Genomic DNA, 19,148 nt, shown 5'->3' with positions numbered 1-19,148 from the left:
CTACTGAACGGCATCGGGCGGCGCCGCCGCTTTCACTCTTTGCCCTCGACGACGACGCCCGAATACTTACCCAGCTTTAAGTTGCAGCCGGAAGGAAATGGAGGAGGTCGATGCTCGTGTGCTGTCGGAGATAAGAGAAATCAGAAACCCAGCGCGTCCATGCTCTTTTTAGCATACTTAAAGGTTCCATCGTGACAGCTGACCGCTTCCTCCGCCCACCACGACGAATCTAGTACCCTTAAAAGGAACAGTGGCGACCTCGTCTCGGCTCTATTGACTCTACGACCTTTACGACCCGTATGGCCCTTGAACGAGATGTGGAACGACTAAACCCTACCATGACTCGGATGTCCGAAACGACACCCCTCTTCTTTCACTCTCGGGACCAGGATACCCAATACTCAGGGATATCAGACCCCGATGTCGTCTTGAACAAGGACAAGGATGTTGTCAAGCCCTCTTTTATCCCTTCGACTGGTCATGCAACACCTCTGGTGGACGAACCGTCGTCCTCGGAAACACCGTGCAGGTGTTGTGGCCATTGCTCCGAGTATCAGGCCACTCGCACCACCAAATCCGCCTCAGATACCTGGAGGAACACTCTGTTGTCGTGGTACCACTCTGACTTTGTCTCCTTGAGCCTGGAGAACTCTGGAAGTGTTGCCCGCGATCATCTCGCCTCAGAGCGAACTTTCCTGGCTTACGTGCGGACAAGCCTCGCGGTTGCATCGTCCGGCGTTGGTGGGTGTTCCTCCAGCTACACAATCAGTTCCTTGACTGATTAATGAACCCTTCCAGCTCTCATTCAACTCTTCACAGTGGCATCGAATCATCATTCCCAACCTGACGGCGTTCTTCCATTCCTCTCAGGCCCGATAGAGCCGTATGTGCGACCATTGGGGGCAGCGACCATCCTCGTCGGGCTAAGTGTTTTGATTATCGGTGTGTGTTCATTACTTGTTCCAACCACTTTGGTCTTGACTATCGACCGTTGTTCAGGTGTTTTCCGTTACTTCATAATTCAGTCATCCTTAACGAGAGGCAACTTCCCCGCTGCCCGAATGGGCGTAGGATTTGTAACCGTCTCAATGACTGCCCTAGTGACAGTAACATTCAGCATCTTGCTAGCGGGCAGGTTACACCCAGGGCCTAATCTGCGGACGTGATCTGCCTCCATCACCGTCTACATCGCGACAAGTCGGTCGCTTCTGGGACGGACAAGTTTCCTTTCTTTCCAATCAAACTAATGGTTATAGTCTACACGGGTTTATAGGATAGGCTCTACTTCTATTGCGCATCCCAACGTTTCCAGGCTTTCCCCCTCGCACTCTCTATTATCTGGATATTCTCTTTGCCTACTCAATTCCGGTTGGATTTACCACCAGATATCCTGTGACGTGCATTGCACCTTCATACAGCATTGCCAATATATACCAGCGTTATTGCAGCGCGCTATGGCGAAGTATCTCGTCATTTCAGGAACACGGAGGCGTCGTGCTGGGATGTAATGGGGGATGTCAGTTTTTTGTGATAAGCCTGAGGTACGGACATATGATATGACCTTTTTCCCCTCTTACTCCAAATTGTAACTCGTGTTCGATGCGATAATGCCTATGGTTCCGGGATTTTATCCGCAGGCCGCGCCGTCAAAATGGGCCTGGAGGAACAGTGGGGCGCCAGTGGCATCGACGCGTAATATGACCCGAAGTCTTGAGCTTGACACTGTGTGTGTCCGTGTGTTTTATTTTCATTTTCATCTTCCTTGCCCTGAACATGGGCGACGCGCAGCGGAAAAGAGCGCCGCCAATCGCGCTCGTTCGCGCTTCCTCCACCGCGACATGATGGTCTTGGCATCACCCGACGCGTTGAGTTCTGGGAACGAGCACTGCCGCTGGTACACACCTCTTGTTCTGCACAATCAGGAAGCCTGTCCGTTGTTTCCGTTCAATTCAATTCTCCATAGACCCTTAACCGTTTCCAAAGCCCAGGGCTAAAGGGACATACCCACTTTGCCCTTGTCGTCAAGGATGCCCTCCAAACGCGCTGGTACTAAGGTGCCTCACGGCGCCAAAACAACGCCACGACAAAATGCGAAGCAACGGCCAGCGCAGCCTGCTAATAACGGTCATCGACTCCCTGGGGTGAGGTCTAGTATTCCACTTCGACTGAAGATTCACACTGAACAGTCATAGATATGGATACTGTGGTTTGGGCTACTGGCTGGCCTATTCTACGGTTGGTATTATGGTCGATGGGAAGACGACTCTCTGAAGAAACAGCATAGGGAGGTTGTCATCTTCAACCCTGACATCGAGTCCCCGTGGGATGTCGTTGATATTCCAGGGAAGGGTAAAGGCGCAATTGCATCGAGGGACATCCGGGTACGACTGAATAGTGTTAATTTCGGTGAGATCGGTGGCAGCTTACTCCGTCTCAACGTCATTCTAGCAAGGGGAACTCCTTCTCTCTGAGAAGCCCCTATTCCTCGTTCCACCTACAAGTAGGCTATGATATCTGCATGGTCTTCTCTGGCTGAAGCTTATATCCTCTCTTAAACAGTTAACACGTCCCCCACCGAGTTCATTTGGGAGAAGGTAGAGAACCTGACGGAAAACAAGAAGCAAGCCTTCTTCAACCTTTCTTTCGTCGGACTTGCTCAAAACAAGAACCCTGAGAAAGACAAGAAGCACCTTGCCTTGGCTATCTTCGAAACCAATGCAGTGTCTGCTGGTTCAAGTGTAGGCATCTTTCCGCGGATGGCCCGCCTTAACCATGGCTGCTCGAGTGCATTCAACGCTGTCTACTCTTGGCGAGGACAAGAGGGGGTACTCTTAATTCATGCAATCAAAGACATTGCTCGGGGTAGCGTAAGTTATCACTGAACATCTACAGTCAGTGGCTGACCGTCCCGGTATTATGAGAACAGGAAGTCTTGACGACATACAGTGATACGAAGAAGCCCCGAGATGAGAGGAGGTAAGTGGATTCCACAGAGTATGGTGATCATTTCACCCGGCTTAGATTGTTCCTCCCCGAACAGAGCGTACCTGAGAGACCACTATGGATTCCACTGCACCTGTGGTTCTTGTGCACTGCCAGAGGCGGAGTCAAAAGCCTCAGATAACCGACTGTTGGCGATGGCACAACACCACAGTCAACTGGCAGGTTGGATGGAACGGAAGATCTCTGGAGTGGAAGCGATCGACCATATTAAGGCGATATGGAAGTTAGGCGATGAGGAAGGTTATTGGAGCGAACGAGGTCGGTTAGCTGGAGATGCCGTGTGGGTCGCAGCGGGCCATGGCGAGTGAGTATCCAAGATTCATTCCACCTTGTTCCGATTCTTGATAGTACCGATACCGATGCGGACGCGACGGCGCCGCGTCTGGCGACTTCGAAGGCCCTTGAGCGGAGTTCTGCTACCCTTGTCCTTTGAGGTGTTGATTCGTATCATTTGGTCTCTTACTAACCTTTTGTATCATCCAGCGCTGAAGCAGTTCGCCAATGGGGTTTGCTCTCGATGAAGTGGTATGCTTATGAGCTCGGAGAAGATAGTCCCCTTGTCAAGGAAATTCAAGACGCGGTGACCAGGCCTCAAAGTCACAGGGCCTGGAGCGTCCGGGAGCGCATGAAGGTGGGCGGTCCTGATGGTATTTGATGCCACGGTTACTCTGTGTTGTTAGTGGCCTATAGGTAATCTGATAAGGAATAACAGTTGGGAGTCCGAACGCAGAATGTCGACCCATTTTGACGCTCGTCATTGTTGCTGACTGATGGTCTCGGAGGATGCTCCAGGCAGGGACAATTGACTTTTGAGAGAAAGCTGGCTTGGACGGCCCAAGAACTGTATTTATGGATTTGAAATTCGCAATTGTACGAAAGAAGAGCAATAGCGAGACCGGTATTGACAGGGAGGGACAGAGGAAGCTAAATTTCTTATTTCTGGGCATCTGTTCTCAGTGATCCGATTTTGAATGCCAGAGCCAAACAATTCTTGATTGGCACCGGGAGCTGACCACGTCTCTCATTGACTGTCATCTTCGTTCCCTGGGTTTTCTTATTCCTAGAGGTTCGGCCAGTTTTATTACTCGCCGTTGCTTCTCTTTCGGTATATAGGCAGGCTCCGATTCTTCTGGTAAGCCCCATTTCGCCCCTCCACGATACCCCAATGCCCGAAGGTAACCTGTCGTCGTTGCGCCCAGGCCTTTCTGTCGCCTTATCTGCCACCGGTATGGCTTCATCGTCGTCAGACGCTGTTATAGTCGGCCTGGGGGTCGTACTAGCAGCGCTCTACCTGTTCCGTGACCAGCTTTTCGCAACATCGAAGCCCAAGGTCGTTCCAGTCGCCACAAAAGCCGCCAATGGTTCAGGAAACCCCCGCGACTTCATTGCGAAGATGAAGGAGAGTGTACGTGTCGTCTACCTACATCATGTTCAAGTTCTCCGTCGGGAGATGTACTGACGTGGACGACCAAATCCTTCAGAAAAAGCGCCTCGTGATATTCTATGGGTCCCAAACCGGTACTGCGGAAGAGTATGCCATTCGTCTCGCCAAGGAGGCGAAGTCCAAGTTTGGCCTCGCCTCCCTCGTCTGCGATCCAGAGGAATACGACTTCGAGAATCTCGACCAACTGCCCGAAGACTGCGCCGCCTTCTTCGTCATGGCTACATACGGTGAAGGTGAACCTACCGACAACGCAGTTCAATTGATGCAGAACCTCGAGGACGAGTCTTTCGAGTTCAGCAACGGAGAGCGCAATCTCAATGGCCTCAAGTATGTCGTTTTCGGTTTGGGCAACAAGACATACGAGCACTATAATGTGATCGGACGCCGTGTTGACGCTGCTCTAACCAACATGGGCGCCGTGCGCATCGGGGAACGTGGCGAGGGCGACGATGACAAGAGCATGGAGGAGGACTACCTAGAGTGGAAGGATGGTATGTGGGAAGCCTTCGCTACCGCCATGGGTGTCGAAGAGGGTCAGGGTGGTGACACAGCCGACTTTGTCGTCTCGGAGCTCGAATCCCATCCTCCGGAAAAGGTCTACCTAGGTGCGCATGTCCGCTCTCGTCGACATCATTATACATGTATTCTGACTGGAATCAATCCATATTAGGCGAGTACTCGGCCCGTGCCTTGACAAAGACCAAAGGTATCCACGATGCCAAAAACCCATTCCCGGCTCCCATCGCCGTCGCTCGTGAACTATTCACCCCCCACGCTGATCGGAATTGCGTTCACATCGAATTCAACACCGAAGGTTCTGGCATTACTTACCAACACGGTGACCACCTTGGTGTATGGCCTATCAATCCCGACCTCGAAGTCGAGCGTCTTCTCTGCTCACTCGGTTTGCACGACAAGAGGGATAAGGTCATCGGCATTGAGTCCCTCGATCCTGCTCTAGCCAAAGTTCCCTTCCCCGTCCCCACGACTTACGGTACTGTCTTGCGCCACTACATTGACATCAGCGCTGTCGCTGGTCGCCAAATTCTCGGCACCCTCTCCAAGTTCGCTCCCAACCCGGAGGCCGAAGCTTTCTTGAAGGAGCTTAATACCAACAAGGAGAAGTACCATACTGTCGTTGCCGATGGATGCCTCAAACTTGGAGAGGTCCTTCAGTTGGCTGCAGGCAATGATATCCGCAAACTTCCCACCCCGGACAATACCACAGCATGGCCCATTCCCTTCGATATCGTCGTATCGGCAATCCCACGACTTCAACCCCGCTATTATTCTATCTCCTCTAGTCCCAAGCTCAACCCCACTTCTATTCACGCGACTGTGGTGGTCCTGAAACACGAGAACATCCCCAGCGAGATTGTCTCCAAGAAATGGGTATATGGCGTCGGCTCAAATTTCCTTCTCAATCTCAAGCACGCGGCCAACAACGAATCAGTTCCCCTTGTTACTCAAGATGGCGAAGAACGTGTTTCCGTCCCAGCGTATCTCATCGAAGGTCCCCGCGGTGCTTACAAGGTCGACACAACGTACAAGGCACCAATCCACGTGCGACGATCTACATTTAGATTGCCCACGAACCCAAAGAGTCCAGTGATTATGATTGGCCCCGGAACTGTGAGTAGAGAACAACTTGTCTTCTTTCTTGCGCAGTCTAACATTTTCCATAGGGTGTGGCTCCTTTCCGTGGTTTCGTCCAAGAACGTGTGGCTCTCGCCCGCCGTGCCCTAGATAAGAACGGTCCGGATGCATTGGCAGATTGGGGCAGAATATCGCTGTATTATGGTTGCCGCCGCTCCACGGAAGACTTCCTGTACAAGGACGAGTGGGACAAGTACATTGAAGAGCTCAAAGGCAAATTCGTCCTCCGCACGGCCTTCTCGCGCGAGAAGTTCAAACCTGATGGCAGCAAGATCTACGTGCAGGATCTGCTATGGGAAGACCGGCAGCACATCGCCTCTGCCATTCTCGAGGGCAAGGGCTACGTGTACATTTGCGGCGAGGCCAAAAACATGAGCAAGCAAGTCGAAGAGGTTCTTGCTCGCATCTTGGGTGAAGCGAAGGGTGGGTCTGCCGAGGTCGAGGGCGCAGCAGAGGTTAAGCTGCTCAAGGAACGCTCGCGGCTGATGCTGGATGTCTGGAGTTAAACCATGTCTCGATGCTTTATTCACGTTTATCGACTACTCTCCTTTTTTTGTCGTATAGTCATCGCGATCTACAGCACAGTTTTCTCCACTGGGTTTGGACTCCTCCCTTTTCAGTGCGTTTTCGTATCTTAATGGTTTCCGATGGGTAGCACCACTTCTCTCGATTATAATAATTGTATGACCTGCGGATCGGGATGTACATACTCACTAGAGCCAATGAAGTAGAGTTCTTGCTTTCGCTTTCCACAACTTTGCCGCGATACGAACCTGGGCTTTGATCACGGCTACCGGACCGTCCTATGAAATTCACACGGGACGGACGAAATTGCCGCTGTAGCGCCCAATGAACTCGGCCTCTGTCACCAGCTGGTTCTGCACTGCTCCGACACCAGCTTATGCTGAGATCCTCAATCTCGAGGTCGTTTGCTCGACCAGTCTCAGTATGGAGAAGCTTGCCAAAGCGAAATTACAGTGCTGAACAGCAATCAGGAAAGACCGTTGTCGATGACAAGGAGGTCCTGCCAGCAATTTCCGAATCCAACGAACCTCCCAGCCAGAATCACCCCGCGTCAACATCTAGCCCTCCATTAGAATCTACTCCAAGAATAGGGTCTACTGACAAATCCCAGTTACTGTCTCATGCAGAACTAGAGACGGTCAAGCAACGGATACGGGAATGGACGGAACAAACTGCCATCGCTGTCCGCACTCGAGCGGATGGGTTCACAGCTAATGCCAAAACCCATTTCTCCCAGCTGGGGCAACACCTGAACAGGGCAACTGGCTACGAAGAAATAGAAGCCCTCAAACGCGAGGTCGTGGTGCAAGGTGAGTCTCCAACTCCGTTCGTCGTTGGTGATACATCCTTCAATACTTAAAGTGTCTCTTGTTAGAGAACCGAATCAACGAAGCCCGTCTTGCTGCGCGCAAAGCCAAAACAGCGTACGAAGAAGCGGTACTGCAGCGTTCAAAGTCCCAGAGAGAAGTCAACGATCTTCTCCAGCGCAAGTCGATGTGGACGGACCACGACGTCAGTCGGTTTACGACGCTTGTCCGGGAAGACCATTTGTACGAGCAGGAAGAGGCGCGAGCAAAAGCGGCGGTTAACTCGACGGAAGACGCGGTCGAGAAGGAGTTTAGCCAGCTCATGCGGCTGATTCTGGCTCGATACCACGAAGAGCAAGTCTGGTCGGACAAAATCCGGAGCGCGTCGACCTATGGACAGCTGGCGGCCCTAGGACTCAACTTGATCGTCTTCATCTTGGCCATTATCTTGGTCGAACCGTGGAAGAGGAAACGTCTAGCCCAGACGTTTGAGCGAAAGGTGGAGGAACTGAGCGAAGACTATCTGACGAAGCTGGAGGAGAGCACGTCGAGGATCCGGAGTTCCCTGGAGGGACAAGAGGCCTTGATCCTATCTCTAGCACAGCAGTTGGCAGCCTCTGTTGCTACCGCCGAACCCACCCCAGTCGAAGCAGCGGAACCACCCCCTCCATACACTCCCTCCGACAACGACGAACCCCAGCCCTCACCACTTCCTCAACAATTGAAACCACCATTCGACTCCCTTAGTCAGAGGACATGGGAACTCGTTGCCGTTGGTACGAGTGCCTTCGTTGTCGGTGTCGTTGGTAGCATACTATTTGGTCGATAATCTACAATCTAATGTTTACAGGCTTTAAACGTTGAGCGTTCGGAGTCTGGCAGTTACTCACTTGTCAAAGCTTTTAGATCGGGTCGACATAGAGTGTTGTCGTTCGGTGGACAGCAATGGATCTACATCGACATCTAATCCCTTGACGATCCTCTTTGAATCGCCAGTCATGTCCAAGGTCATCAGGTAGACGTGCCCGCGGTTTCTTCCCTGCGGACTCGATCTAGTCCGGCAAGGCTGGATTTCTACCTCTGTGTACAGTGTCACAGTGCGGAATTCAACCACGACCTCGCCAGATCTGTACACGGGGAGCATGAACTTCAAGTTGAGGCTCGAGGTCGAAATCATCAGCCCCGCCCACGAGAGCGTCCTACCATAGCATTCAGTATTTCTCTCCCACTCCATCGTCGACTTGTCTTTACTCCTTTCTCCGTTCTTTTATTTCTCCCCTTTTCTCGCATGCAGAACCCTTGGTTGGACCAATTTACAATCTCGGTCACTATTCGCACCAATGCTTTATTCGAGCGCACAGCCCCATATACAGTGGGTAAGCGGCGCAAGAAGCAATGGTCCTCAAGGCAGACAAATCCCACCTCAGCCGCACACATTCTACACTTGACCCAGTCTCTTGAACGTCAGATCCAAAATCCTCTCATCATCCTCCTTCCGAATCTTCCAATCTGAGAAGTTCCTTCCTTCGACCAACAATTCATTCAGCCTTGGAGTCGGATAGTAGACTTCACCATCTCTCCCTCCCCAGTCAAAGTCAACAACCCAAACCCGTTGCTTGTCTTTGCTCCTGAGGATGTTGCAATATGGAAGGTCTCCATGCACCCACCCTTCTTCATAGGTCGACTTTTGAGCCAGCTGTGACGGGGATTCAGTGACCACCTTGGCCCGCTTGAGTGCGTCGAATTGGAACGCAGACTCGAGAGCAGATCGTTTGAGGCCAGTCCTGGGGAGGACAGCGGCAATCCAAGTGAAGATATGAAGCACGGTTGTGACCTTTGCTTACCTGCTAAAACATGAACTTTGTTCTCTGGTAAATCATTGAAGATGGCAGAGATTTCTGCAAGCGGTGAGTTGAGCTCGGATTCTGGGTTTGGAATCGTTTTGTGTAGCTCGTCTGGCGTCAGGGAGACCTTGAAGAGACGTACGTGCGTTGGATTGACATTCGAAAGTCGGTTGCGCGTCGTTATAAATTCTTTGAGGATGCTGATGTCGTTCGCCTGGATCTTTACACTAAACGCCTTGTCGGGGCCCTCGCCATAAAGCGGACAATTAATCGAGATAATCTCTGCCATGGCAGCCAAATCGGAGCTTCAAATTCGAATCGGTCTACAGTCTGACTGGCAAAGGATGTACCCCGCGGAGAGCACTGGCCAGGTTACTTGCCTTTCCAGGAAAATCGACGCCAAGTTATTTCTTGTTTCCTATTCCCCGCATCCACATTGGTGACGTTGCCACCGTTAAACATCTAGCCCCAATAGGTCAAGACGCCCAGTGCTATGCATCCAATTCGACCCCCTGTTCTAACCTTTTTCTCCACCTTCAAACCGACCTAGCTGCATTCTGGGAAGCCTGCGAAGAGACGTTGCTGATTCAAGCACTCACCTGAGGTCCCCGTCGCACGTGTTGCTGACAGTAATGCGCGAACCTATCAAACAGGGCTACGTGGTGGGCACAGAACCTCTCGACATTGCCCCAAACTTGATGCTCACCTTCTATCATGGAACTTTCAGTCCATAATAATCTCCCTTCTGAGATCCGAAGCTCGTGTCCGTGGCGCTTCTGCTGTAACGCCGACCCCCGTTCTCCTTTATTCTGAACCGATTGGATGCACCCCGCTCTTGAAAGGGCCATATTAGCTGACGTCATGTGCTACAGGCGTGACCCTCCAAGACAAGGGCCGTTCATATAAGAGCAGGAGTGGGAAACAGAGAAACACTCGGGCTACTTGGAATTCTCCCATAAATCCGCCATTCTCCACCATCCACATGCCGGTCGAAATTGTCGACGTCCAAACCTCGTCCCAGGACGGAATATCCAACTTTGACCTTTCTAAGCAAATCCTCGATGGCTTGTCGCGTCCTAATGGACAGAAGACCATGCCTACGATGCTCCTCTACGACGAGCGGGGTCTTCGACTCTACGACGATATCACAACGGCTGCGCCTGAATACTACCTCTTCGGCGCTGAGGAGGAAATCTTGAAGAACCACGCGGACGACATTGTTCGGACCATGCATTCGCGAAACCCTCACAATGATTCCTCCGATGAGGTTGTCCTGGAGCTTGGTGCAGGGTGGGTCCAGGCCATTAGTTGCACTGGCCATAACTCACCCATCCTTCGCTAGCGCTCTGAGGAAGACCTCTCACATCTTGAAGGGTTTGTCCCGATTTGCTGAGGATGCCAACCGACCTTCCCCCATCACATACTACGCCCTTGACCTCGAGAAAAGGGAGCTTGAACGTACCCTAGGTGAAATTCAAGCCTCGGAAATCGGTCAACAGTTGAATGGGAAGGTTGCCACCAAAGGCATCTGCGGCACCTACGACGACGGCTTGAGGTTTATCGAAAACGGAGGGCTATCTTCTCCCTTCGCAGACGGCTTCACGGCCAGAGGAGGCTCTCCTATCTCGAGCGGCTCTTCCGAAAGTGATTCCAGCTCGTATGACTTCAGCAGTCATCCCTCTAGCCCCGTCGACGCTCAACCAGAACTCCACATCATGTTCCTGGGTTCCTCTCTTGGGAACTTCCCTCGAGAAGAGGCAGACGGATTCCTTCGTTCCCTTCCTTTGCGCCCAGGAGCCGGAGATACGCTCCTCCTTGGACTGGACCACGACAACGATAAGGAGCAGATCGAAGTTGCCTACAACGATCCGAAAGGCTATACCAAGCGCTTCATTATGAACGGCCTTCGAAATGCCGGGCGAACGCTTGGCGACGAGCACATGTTCGACGAAGATAAATGGGAATATGTCAATTTCTATGACTCGGTGTGACGTTTAGTATCGTCTCAACCTAGAAGGTCGCTGACTTCAATAATCTCTCCTAGAAACAACGTACGCTACCCCACGCAAGTCCTTTTCTTCGCGCGTCACGCTCACAAACCCCCCTTTTTCTTTCTTCCAGGTCGACACGAAGCCTTCTATAAGTCTAAATGCTCTCACTCTATCGTGGTACCTTCTGCGAAGGCGGAATTTCGCTTCTCAGAAAACGAGATGTTGAAGATCGAAGAGTCCGTCAAGGTGACGAGAAATATACTACTTTTTGGTGGGATATCTTCAACTGATATCCCAACCTCCTACAGTACTCCGAGGTCGATGCATGGAGGCTTTTCACGAATGCCAACCTTAGGCCTATCCAGAGGTGGACCGACAGTCGCGGCCAATATTCATTATGGCTTCTCGAACGACCGCCTTTCAACTTCCCTTTACTGAAGTCGCCCAGTGCCTCAAAGACAGAGCAAGGCCTTATCCCTGCGACCCCCTTCAGCTTCCCTACTCGAGGTGACTGGGAGGATATGTGGGAGGTTTGGAATACCATCACTCTCGGCATGATCCCTCCTTCCATGCTTCATGAGAAACCGATTGATCTTAGGCACATTTGCCTTTTCTATCTGGGCCATATCCCGACATTCTTGGACATCCATCTTTCGCGATTACTCGGAGAGCCGCACACGGAACCTGAACAATTTAAAGTATGTCCTCTCCTCTTGCTATGTGCTCTGTGCTGACATCTCTCCTTTCCAGTACATCTTCGAGCGAGGAATCGATCCTGACGTCGAAGATCCCACAAAATGCCACGTATGCTTCTTCCTCCCACCCCTGATAATATGCATCTCACATATCCGATGTAGCCACACTCAGAAGTTCCCAAAGAGAAGGAAGATTGGCCAAGTTTAGAATCGATTCTCCAATTCCAAGCTCGCGTTCGGCAGCGAGTGAGGAAGCTCTACGACGATCTAGAATCAGGCGCTGTCCCCATGACTCGAAAGATCGCCCGTGTCTTGTTCATGACCCTGGAGCATGAAGCGATGCACGCGGAGACGCTTCTCTACATGTTGCTTCAAAGAGCTGGCACTGGAACCCTTCCCCCTCCAGGTTTCACAGCTCCTCACTGGGAAATGTTGGTCCAGGGATGGAACAATGCACCAGTCCCCGGAAAGAAAACTGCTGTCCTTGGACCGGCCTCTGTGAACCTGGGACACGATGATGACGAATTGGAAGACACGACAGCCATGGACGTCGAGAAGGTCAAGCAACACGAATTCGGCTGGGACAACGAAAATCCCAAGAGGACCGTCGAGGTTAAGGCATTCGCTATCGAATGGCGACCCGTTACCAACGGCGAATTTTACTCATTCTATACTGGCGAAGGTCAGGGCAAGGTTGACCTTCCTGCCAGCTGGATCAAAGGGCATGGCACAATCAAGGTTTGTTTGTTCCCGTATTTTAACTGGTCTTTTAAGCTGAGGTGCCATTCGCACAGGTTCGAACGTTGTATGGTTCCGTCGATATGGAAATCGCAAAAGACTGGCCAGTCATCACGTCCTACAACAACCTTTCCACATACGCGATCGTCAAGGGCGGTCGACTTCCGACTGAGCCTGAACTGCGACTCTTTTATGACAAGTTTGAAGCCGGCTACGAAGGTGGAGCAAACGTTGGCTTCAGAAACTGGCACCCAGTCCCGTGAGTGTACCCGCGGATCATAGATTGCATCACGCCACTGACATCCGCCGTTTAGCGCCACGACCGGCCTGGACAAGGCTGATGGGCGGGGACACAACGGAGGGGTCTGGGAATGGACCTCGACGGTGTTTGATCAAGTAGATGGCTTCCGACCTTCAGCGCTGTATCCTGGCTACTCGATGGACTTTTTTGATGGAAAACATCAGGTTGTGGTAAGTCTTTTCTCCATCATCATCTTGACGACTTTGGAGTTCGTTAACCATTCATTTGTAGTTGGGCGGCTCCTATGCAACCGTACCTCGCATTGCCAACAGAAGGTCTTTCCGAAACTGGTACCAGCGAAACTACCCCTACGCTTGGATTGGCGGTCGCATTGCGTACGACCTGCCCCCGAATTAACCTCTGTGAGGTCTATCATCGACTGGACCACGTGCTCTCCTTCTGAAAGTAATTGCTGCCCTGTAACTTCCATTCTGCCCCTCGATATCTGATGCTCAAATGTATGAATAGTAACTTTGTACCAGTACATTGAATGAAGTACCAATCTGACCAAATGAAGCCTTTATTAGACTCGCGCCCTTGCTCCACCTCGAGGCCTGATTGTCTTTCCAAATGCAAATGCATACTATACGTCCAGGGACCGAGAGCCAGAGTCTGCCAGAGTAGTACATATTTGGCAGACGTTGTGCCCCTGTTGATTGCCGCTCAAATGCCGCGTCCCGGCGGAGAAATACGACCAAACTTGCGAGGTCTATTCACCATTGTTGGGATCAGCGTGTCGTCACCGTCAATGCACGTTCGTCTCCTCCATCCGATGAACGTGTTTGGAATAGCGCATCTGCTGCCCACTCCGCCTCCAACTCAGTACGAATCTATTGCGGGATGCCTGGTCTTGGAAACGTTTGGGCTTATCTACAAGGTCGAGAGCATGCCGAGCGGTATTCAGGTCCAACGATCCTCCCGCCGTTCCTGATTTCAACGCTTTTTTGGTCTGCTGGGAGCTGAAACAGGCCATACCAAGACACGGAAACATATCATGGACACTATATCTTGATCAGTGTTTATCGGACTTGGAGCTCGGTTCTTGTTTGTGTCTTCCTTTTCCTGTTCTCCCACTGCCTCTTCCCCCCGTTGAGTCGAGCAACATGCTGGCACTCCACAAGGCGGGCCTCTACGACGGTCTGTTCACGGAAGACAATCCAGCCTCACCCAAAGTCAAGAAGGTCAAGTCTCGGACGAAGGAAGACAAGCCCAAGGAGAAGGAGAAGAAAAAAGAGAAGACGAAGGAAAAAGAAAAGGCGAACGTGATTCCCTTCCCCCAAACAAGACAGTTTCTCGCTTCCCCAGTCCACAACCCAACTCCACATGACAGCACGTCTGCCCCCATTCACTCGCAAATTCAGCCCTTGGAGATAACCCAAGGCAATCAGAACTTCGCAGCAAGGGTGGAGCCGATTCCAGTTGCTCAAGAGAAGTCCGTCGTATTCTGCAGAGCGTTGCACAACTATGATGCCGGTATCCCCGATGGTCTTTCCTTCAGGAAGGGCGACATTATCGAGGTGCTGTCTCAGGATGCCTCGGGATGGTGGGACGCCTATTTCGGGGATGTCCGGGGCTGGATTCCTTCCAACTATGTTGTCCTCCTCAGCGAAGACGAAGCCGCCCATGTTATCTCGGAGTCACCGAGGTCGGCCTCCACACTCGAATCTCCGACTGTTTGGACCCCGCGTAGTAGTCCTAACGACGAGGTGCGCCAAACTCTTTCTCTCTTTTCAACGGCGCTAACTAACCGCGGCAGACATCGCCTCCCGTCGAATGGCGACATCCCTGGGCGCCCACCTCAGATGGCCGAGGCCGGCGGGCATGGCACCTCCCCATGCGACTTGGGGACTCGGGAGACTCTGAGCTCGAAGACTCACATGGTGGACTCGAGATCCCGCTGCCCCTGAAGCCAAAGAAGTCGTTCATGACCAGCAGGTCTTCGAACGACTCTGGAAGTATCCAAGGAAAAACTTATTCCCAATCCCTCATCTCTCATGCGAGCGAGTCCAAGGTGACCTTGAAGGAACGTTCTGGGTCGGCAGTTACATTTGGGTTTCCCATTGTGGACGACGTGGGGCTGTCCATGAGTGAGCCGAGCTGCCTGTCTCTTCACTGACTTCCCGCTGACCATCTCCTTTACAGCACACGACTCGGGACGTGACTCGATCTACGGAGCAAAGGCCATACCCTGGTATCTGCAACCGAGTGTTCCTCCAGATATCATGCTTGGTGAAGATGGATCCGTCAAAGGCGGAAGTCTCCCAGCGCTTGTCGAGAGGCTAACAGCACATGAGCAAGTTTGTAAGTGAACCTGACTCTAGACAAAGTGTGAACGGTAATAACGACTTTCTAGCCGACAGAGCGTTTGCCCAAGCTTTCCTGATGACATTCAAGACTTTCGCTAGTATTGACGAACTGGTGGACGCGTTGATTGATCGGTTCAGAATTGCTCCTCCTCCAGGGCTCATGTCCAACGAACTGGAGGAGTGGATTTCAATGAAGCAGCGCGTCGTTCAGATTCGGTAGGTTCTTTGGCATGGATAAACGACTGGGAATTGACATAGAAACTGCTTCAGCGTGCTCAATGTCTTCAAGTTGATGGTACAAGGGAACGACATAATCGAGAACGATGACCATCACGTCGTTGCAAGGATCCGAGAATTTGTTCAAGAGAAGGATGTCTCGTGCTTACCTGCGGCCCAAGTCCTCTCCAACCTGGTCGAACGGGTATGTATATCGCTTCTTTGAGGGCTAGGCAACAGAGCCAGGATTGACGTTCCCTATAGAGGCGCAGTGGGAGCAGCCTTCACAATGTTGTCAGCAATACTACTCTTCCGCCATCGCCCATTATCCCCAGAGCTAACAAGAAGATGCGATTCGTGGACATCGACCCCCTCGAAGCCGCTCGTCAGTTGACCATCTTGGAAAGCGAGCTGTTCCAGAGGATAAGACCTTTCGAATGTCTGAAGCGTGTACGAGAACGGAAGGCGGAGCATATGGATAACATCGCAATCGTCATTCAGACGAGCAATAAGGTGCGATTAGCTACTCCCTGTTCTGTCGTCGAGGAGCTCAACTTGGCCATAGATTGCGGACTGGGTTGCAGACCTTGTATTGAGCAAGCAGGATCCTTGGAAGCGGGCCCAGATTGTCCGACATTTTATCAGCATTGCCGATGTGAGTTGTCGATACGCGACTCTTGCCAGCTCAGTCGCTAACGGTGGCTTCGGTGATACCAGCGGTGTCGACATCTCAAGAACTTTTCCACCATGGTTGCTATCATCTCTGGCTTGAGCTCTCCCCCAATTCGTCGGCTTAAGCAAACTTGGGAACACGTTAATCAACGCTCGATGAAGGAGCTTGCTGCGTGCGAAGGGATCATCGACAGCAACAAGAACTTTTCCAATTACCGCAAACTCATGGCGTCCATGACGCCCCCATGTATCCCCTTCATCGGTAAGCGAACCTCCGTATCCAGTATTTTGCCTTCACACTGACTTGATTTACCCCTAGGTGTGTTCCTCTCTACCCTGCAATTCATCCAAGACGGCAACCCAGACAACCATCCCAACGGGCGCATCAACTTCCGCAAAAGACAGAAATTTGCTGAAGTCATAAGTGACACCAAACGATGGCAGTCACACTCGTACAACCTCCAGCGTGTTCCTGTTATCATGGATTTCATTGAGGACTCGTTAGGACCTTTGGGGGAGAGGTTCCATGCGAGTGGCGGCGGTGGCTCGAGCTCGAGCGACAAGTATTGGAATTTGAGTTTGGAGAGGGAGCCGAGGGAGAGATGTGAGAGCGGGGATGGGATGGCGGGGATGAAGGATGCGTTTTCGGTGCAGGATTCGTGGTTCTTGTTCTTGGGGAATGAGGGACCTGGATCACCTCGCTCGGGGTGAGGGATCGATGTGTATTTTACCGAGGATTCTGGGGTGATCTATGACTATTTTTATGTATGTATTTGTATTAGATTTCTTTCATGTCCGTCCTGTTGTCATCACTACTATTCTGCATTCTACCATGTATTCTCATTCACAGCCGTTACCCTTGTCTCTTGTGATATATTGGAAAGCGTCAGGCTTCTTGCGTCATATACGGGAGCTGTTTCCGGAAGTCATTTCGGCGCTGTATGGGCTCTTGACGTCTTACCTCTACCTCGAACCAAGGCGGCCCCGGATGACCTCTTTCCTTATTCAAGACCATGTAAATCGCGAAATGCCGCGCGAATGGGCCTCGGACGACTCGTGTGCTTTCTGTCGTATCATCAAGAAGACATCGCCGGCAGCGGTGGTATACGAGACAGATAAAGTGATTGCAATTCTTGGTGAGATCGATCCCGCTGCTGTATCTGAATAGTAAAGGATTGACTGTTATGATTAGACATTCTTCCGCTGAGAGAAGGGCATACACTTGTCATTCCGAAGATACATTGTCCGAGGGTGTCAGAGTTGCCGCCGGAGTATGCGGGTGCGACTGGGGAGGCGGTTTCGAGGGTTGCGCAGGCTTTGACTAAGGGTGAGCTCAATGGTTCTGTCGCGCTTTAGCTCAGTAAGTATCTGATAGTTTTGTCTATTTTTTTAGCCTTGGATCATACCGGCTTGAACGTCGTGTGTAACCAAGAATACGCTCAAGTCGTACCTCATGTCAGTCACTTTACTCTTCGCTGTACTAGTTGTGGGGTTGGAACTGACTGTGTTGTCGATGCAGGTGCATTATCATGTTATCCCAGCTCCCAAGCTGACCGCTTCGAGAAGTCCATCACCCGAACCTACTACCAGCGAGAAGGGGAAAGGGACCAAGCTGAGCTTGAGCAAGATGCACAAACTGGAGTTTGAGTCGAGGGATGTACTGGATGAAGATGAGGCTCGGGAACTTGTGACAAAGCTTAAGGCACACCTCTAGTCTAGTGAAAAACCCACTTAATCTAGACAGGAGACGCGAATTCAGCGTTGGATTGCTGGTAGCCCCTATGTCGTTGATGATGTGAGAAAGCGACGACGCGTGCCAGCGGTCGGATTTTTACACGCTGGACGCGTCTCAATTCACGACCACCACGCCGCCAGGCCTTTCCTTCACATTCCTAACACACCTTGTGTATCAATCTACAACGAATCATGTCCTCTTCACCGATATCATCACCCATTAACAAGAATCACGCGTCAATGGAAGAGGACAAGCCCATGAACGACACACTGGTGGACGAGGAGGGGGATGTAGTCCAGTTTGAAGACGAAGATGAATCACAGTTTCCGGAAGAGGACGAACCACAGTTTCCAGATGAAGATGAGGCGCAGTTTCCGGAGGAGGAGGAAGATGCGATGGATGTGGACGAACCGCCGCCTCCAGAGGTAGAGGCAGGGAAGGGCGGAAAGACCAAGGCGGCCAAGACGACGGCGACAACGAGTTCAACATCCAAACCGAAGAAGAAGAAGGAAGCGCAGACGCTTGAGAGAGAACCTGGAAAATCGTTACTCCCTCTTGCGCGTGTTCAGAAAATCATTAAAGCGGATAAAGTGCGTTTTGGTACCGTCAGGTTCGGCGACGAGAGCTAATGAGATTGTTTAGGATATACCCATAGTAGCTAAAGACGCTACGTTCCTCATTTCATTGGCAACTGAGGAGTTCATTAGACGGATAACGGAGGCTGGGGCGAGGGTCGCCAATCGAGAGAATAGGACGACTGTGCAAGGACGGGATATAGGTACATTATCCTTCTCCTCCGGGTGGTGTCAGTGCTGATTATAGTATAGCGAGCGTAGCGAAACGCGTGGATGAATTTCTTTTCCTTGACGGTAAGCACTTGCAGTTGCGGTTAAGAATGAACACGGTGTCTAACGCGTTCATTGACTTCGTCTCGTTGCATATAGATATTTTGCCTTTCGTTTCGGCAGAACCTAAACGACAAAACAAAGTAAAGGATATGATTTCAGCTGTGGCGCCGTTGAAGGGTGCTCCAACTGCTTTGGAACAGTTTGTTGGGAAGAAGGGGCAACAACAGGAAAGCAATAATCATGAGGAGGAAGGATAGCGGACCATATCGCGAGCCGCTGGAGTTCATGCAACGGCAGAGAAATTGCTATATCTAGTGTGTCGTTTCCTTTTGCATTGAACAGTCCGAGTTGTACAGGGTCACAGAGTA

The 19,148-nt window shown here is 51.5% G+C and overlaps 8 protein-coding genes across 8 annotated transcripts; 7 read left to right on the top strand and 1 right to left on the bottom strand.

Annotated features, from left to right (window-relative positions):
• Positions 1-338: 338 nt before the first annotated feature.
• CC1G_02953 (hypothetical protein) lies at positions 339-1,447 on the top strand (the record flags this gene model as incomplete). Its single annotated transcript, XM_001835813.2, has 3 exons — positions 339-741; positions 799-942; positions 1,000-1,447. The coding sequence occupies 3 exons, from the start codon at positions 339-341 to the stop codon at positions 1,164-1,166; spliced, it is 714 nt and encodes a 237-aa protein (XP_001835865.2). The 3' UTR covers positions 1,167-1,447.
• Positions 1,448-2,027: 580 nt separating this feature from the next.
• Positions 2,028-3,436, top strand: CC1G_02952 (hypothetical protein; the record flags this gene model as incomplete). Its single annotated transcript, XM_001835812.2, has 7 exons — positions 2,028-2,141; positions 2,193-2,381; positions 2,449-2,500; positions 2,560-2,867; positions 2,927-2,976; positions 3,041-3,283; positions 3,352-3,436. The coding sequence occupies 7 exons, from the start codon at positions 2,028-2,030 to the stop codon at positions 3,434-3,436; spliced, it is 1,041 nt and encodes a 346-aa protein (XP_001835864.2).
• A 732-nt stretch (positions 3,437-4,168) lies between these two features.
• CC1G_15012 (cytochrome P450 oxidoreductase) lies at positions 4,169-6,854 on the top strand (the record flags this gene model as incomplete). The annotated part of the gene is made up of 4 exons (XM_002910635.1): positions 4,169-4,408; positions 4,485-5,052; positions 5,118-6,079; positions 6,133-6,854. The coding sequence occupies 4 exons, from the start codon at positions 4,169-4,171 to the stop codon at positions 6,607-6,609; spliced, it is 2,247 nt and encodes a 748-aa protein (XP_002910681.1). The 3' UTR covers positions 6,610-6,854.
• Positions 6,855-6,952: 98 nt separating this feature from the next.
• CC1G_15011 (sensitive to high expression protein 9) lies at positions 6,953-8,292 on the top strand (the record flags this gene model as incomplete). The annotated part of the gene is made up of 3 exons (XM_002910634.1): positions 6,953-7,049; positions 7,099-7,437; positions 7,503-8,292. 3 exons carry the CDS (start codon positions 6,953-6,955, stop codon positions 8,261-8,263), a joined length of 1,197 nt encoding a protein of 398 aa, XP_002910680.1. The 3' UTR covers positions 8,264-8,292.
• Positions 8,293-8,872: 580 nt separating this feature from the next.
• CC1G_02950 (protein kinase subdomain-containing protein PKL/ccin9) lies at positions 8,873-9,567 on the bottom strand (the record flags this gene model as incomplete). Its single annotated transcript, XM_001835810.2, has 2 exons — positions 8,873-9,218; positions 9,269-9,567. 2 exons carry the CDS (start codon positions 9,565-9,567, stop codon positions 8,873-8,875), a joined length of 645 nt encoding a protein of 214 aa, XP_001835862.2.
• A 654-nt stretch (positions 9,568-10,221) lies between these two features.
• Positions 10,222-13,521, top strand: CC1G_02949 (DUF323 domain-containing protein). The gene is made up of 10 exons (XM_001835809.2): positions 10,222-10,568; positions 10,621-11,263; positions 11,323-11,329; positions 11,400-11,515; positions 11,578-11,967; positions 12,020-12,073; positions 12,127-12,702; positions 12,759-12,961; positions 13,017-13,173; positions 13,235-13,521. Exons 1-10 carry the CDS (start codon positions 10,261-10,263, stop codon positions 13,358-13,360), a joined length of 2,580 nt encoding a protein of 859 aa, XP_001835861.1. The 5' UTR covers positions 10,222-10,260; the 3' UTR covers positions 13,361-13,521.
• A 585-nt stretch (positions 13,522-14,106) lies between these two features.
• On the top strand, positions 14,107-17,911 carry CC1G_15010 (hypothetical protein; the record flags this gene model as incomplete). Its single annotated transcript, XM_002910633.1, has 13 exons — positions 14,107-14,709; positions 14,760-15,090; positions 15,146-15,304; positions 15,357-15,525; positions 15,580-15,730; positions 15,790-16,038; positions 16,091-16,180; positions 16,243-16,459; positions 16,517-16,904; positions 17,176-17,333; positions 17,390-17,524; positions 17,591-17,652; positions 17,717-17,911. 13 exons carry the CDS (start codon positions 14,107-14,109, stop codon positions 17,909-17,911), a joined length of 2,907 nt encoding a protein of 968 aa, XP_002910679.1.
• A 212-nt stretch (positions 17,912-18,123) lies between these two features.
• On the top strand, positions 18,124-19,037 carry CC1G_02946 (hypothetical protein; the record flags this gene model as incomplete). Its single annotated transcript, XM_001835806.2, has 4 exons — positions 18,124-18,522; positions 18,575-18,710; positions 18,760-18,801; positions 18,877-19,037. 4 exons carry the CDS (start codon positions 18,124-18,126, stop codon positions 19,035-19,037), a joined length of 738 nt encoding a protein of 245 aa, XP_001835858.2.
• Positions 19,038-19,148: the final 111 nt, after the last annotated feature.

The sequence above is a fragment of the Coprinopsis cinerea genome (genome assembly GCF_000182895.1).
Source record: "Coprinopsis cinerea okayama7#130 chromosome 8 map unlocalized cont3.8, whole genome shotgun sequence".
NCBI classification, from domain to species: Eukaryota; Fungi; Basidiomycota; class Agaricomycetes; order Agaricales; family Psathyrellaceae; genus Coprinopsis; species Coprinopsis cinerea.
The sequence above is the reverse complement of the archived record's forward strand: the minus strand, read 5'-3'. Positions and strand labels throughout refer to the sequence as shown.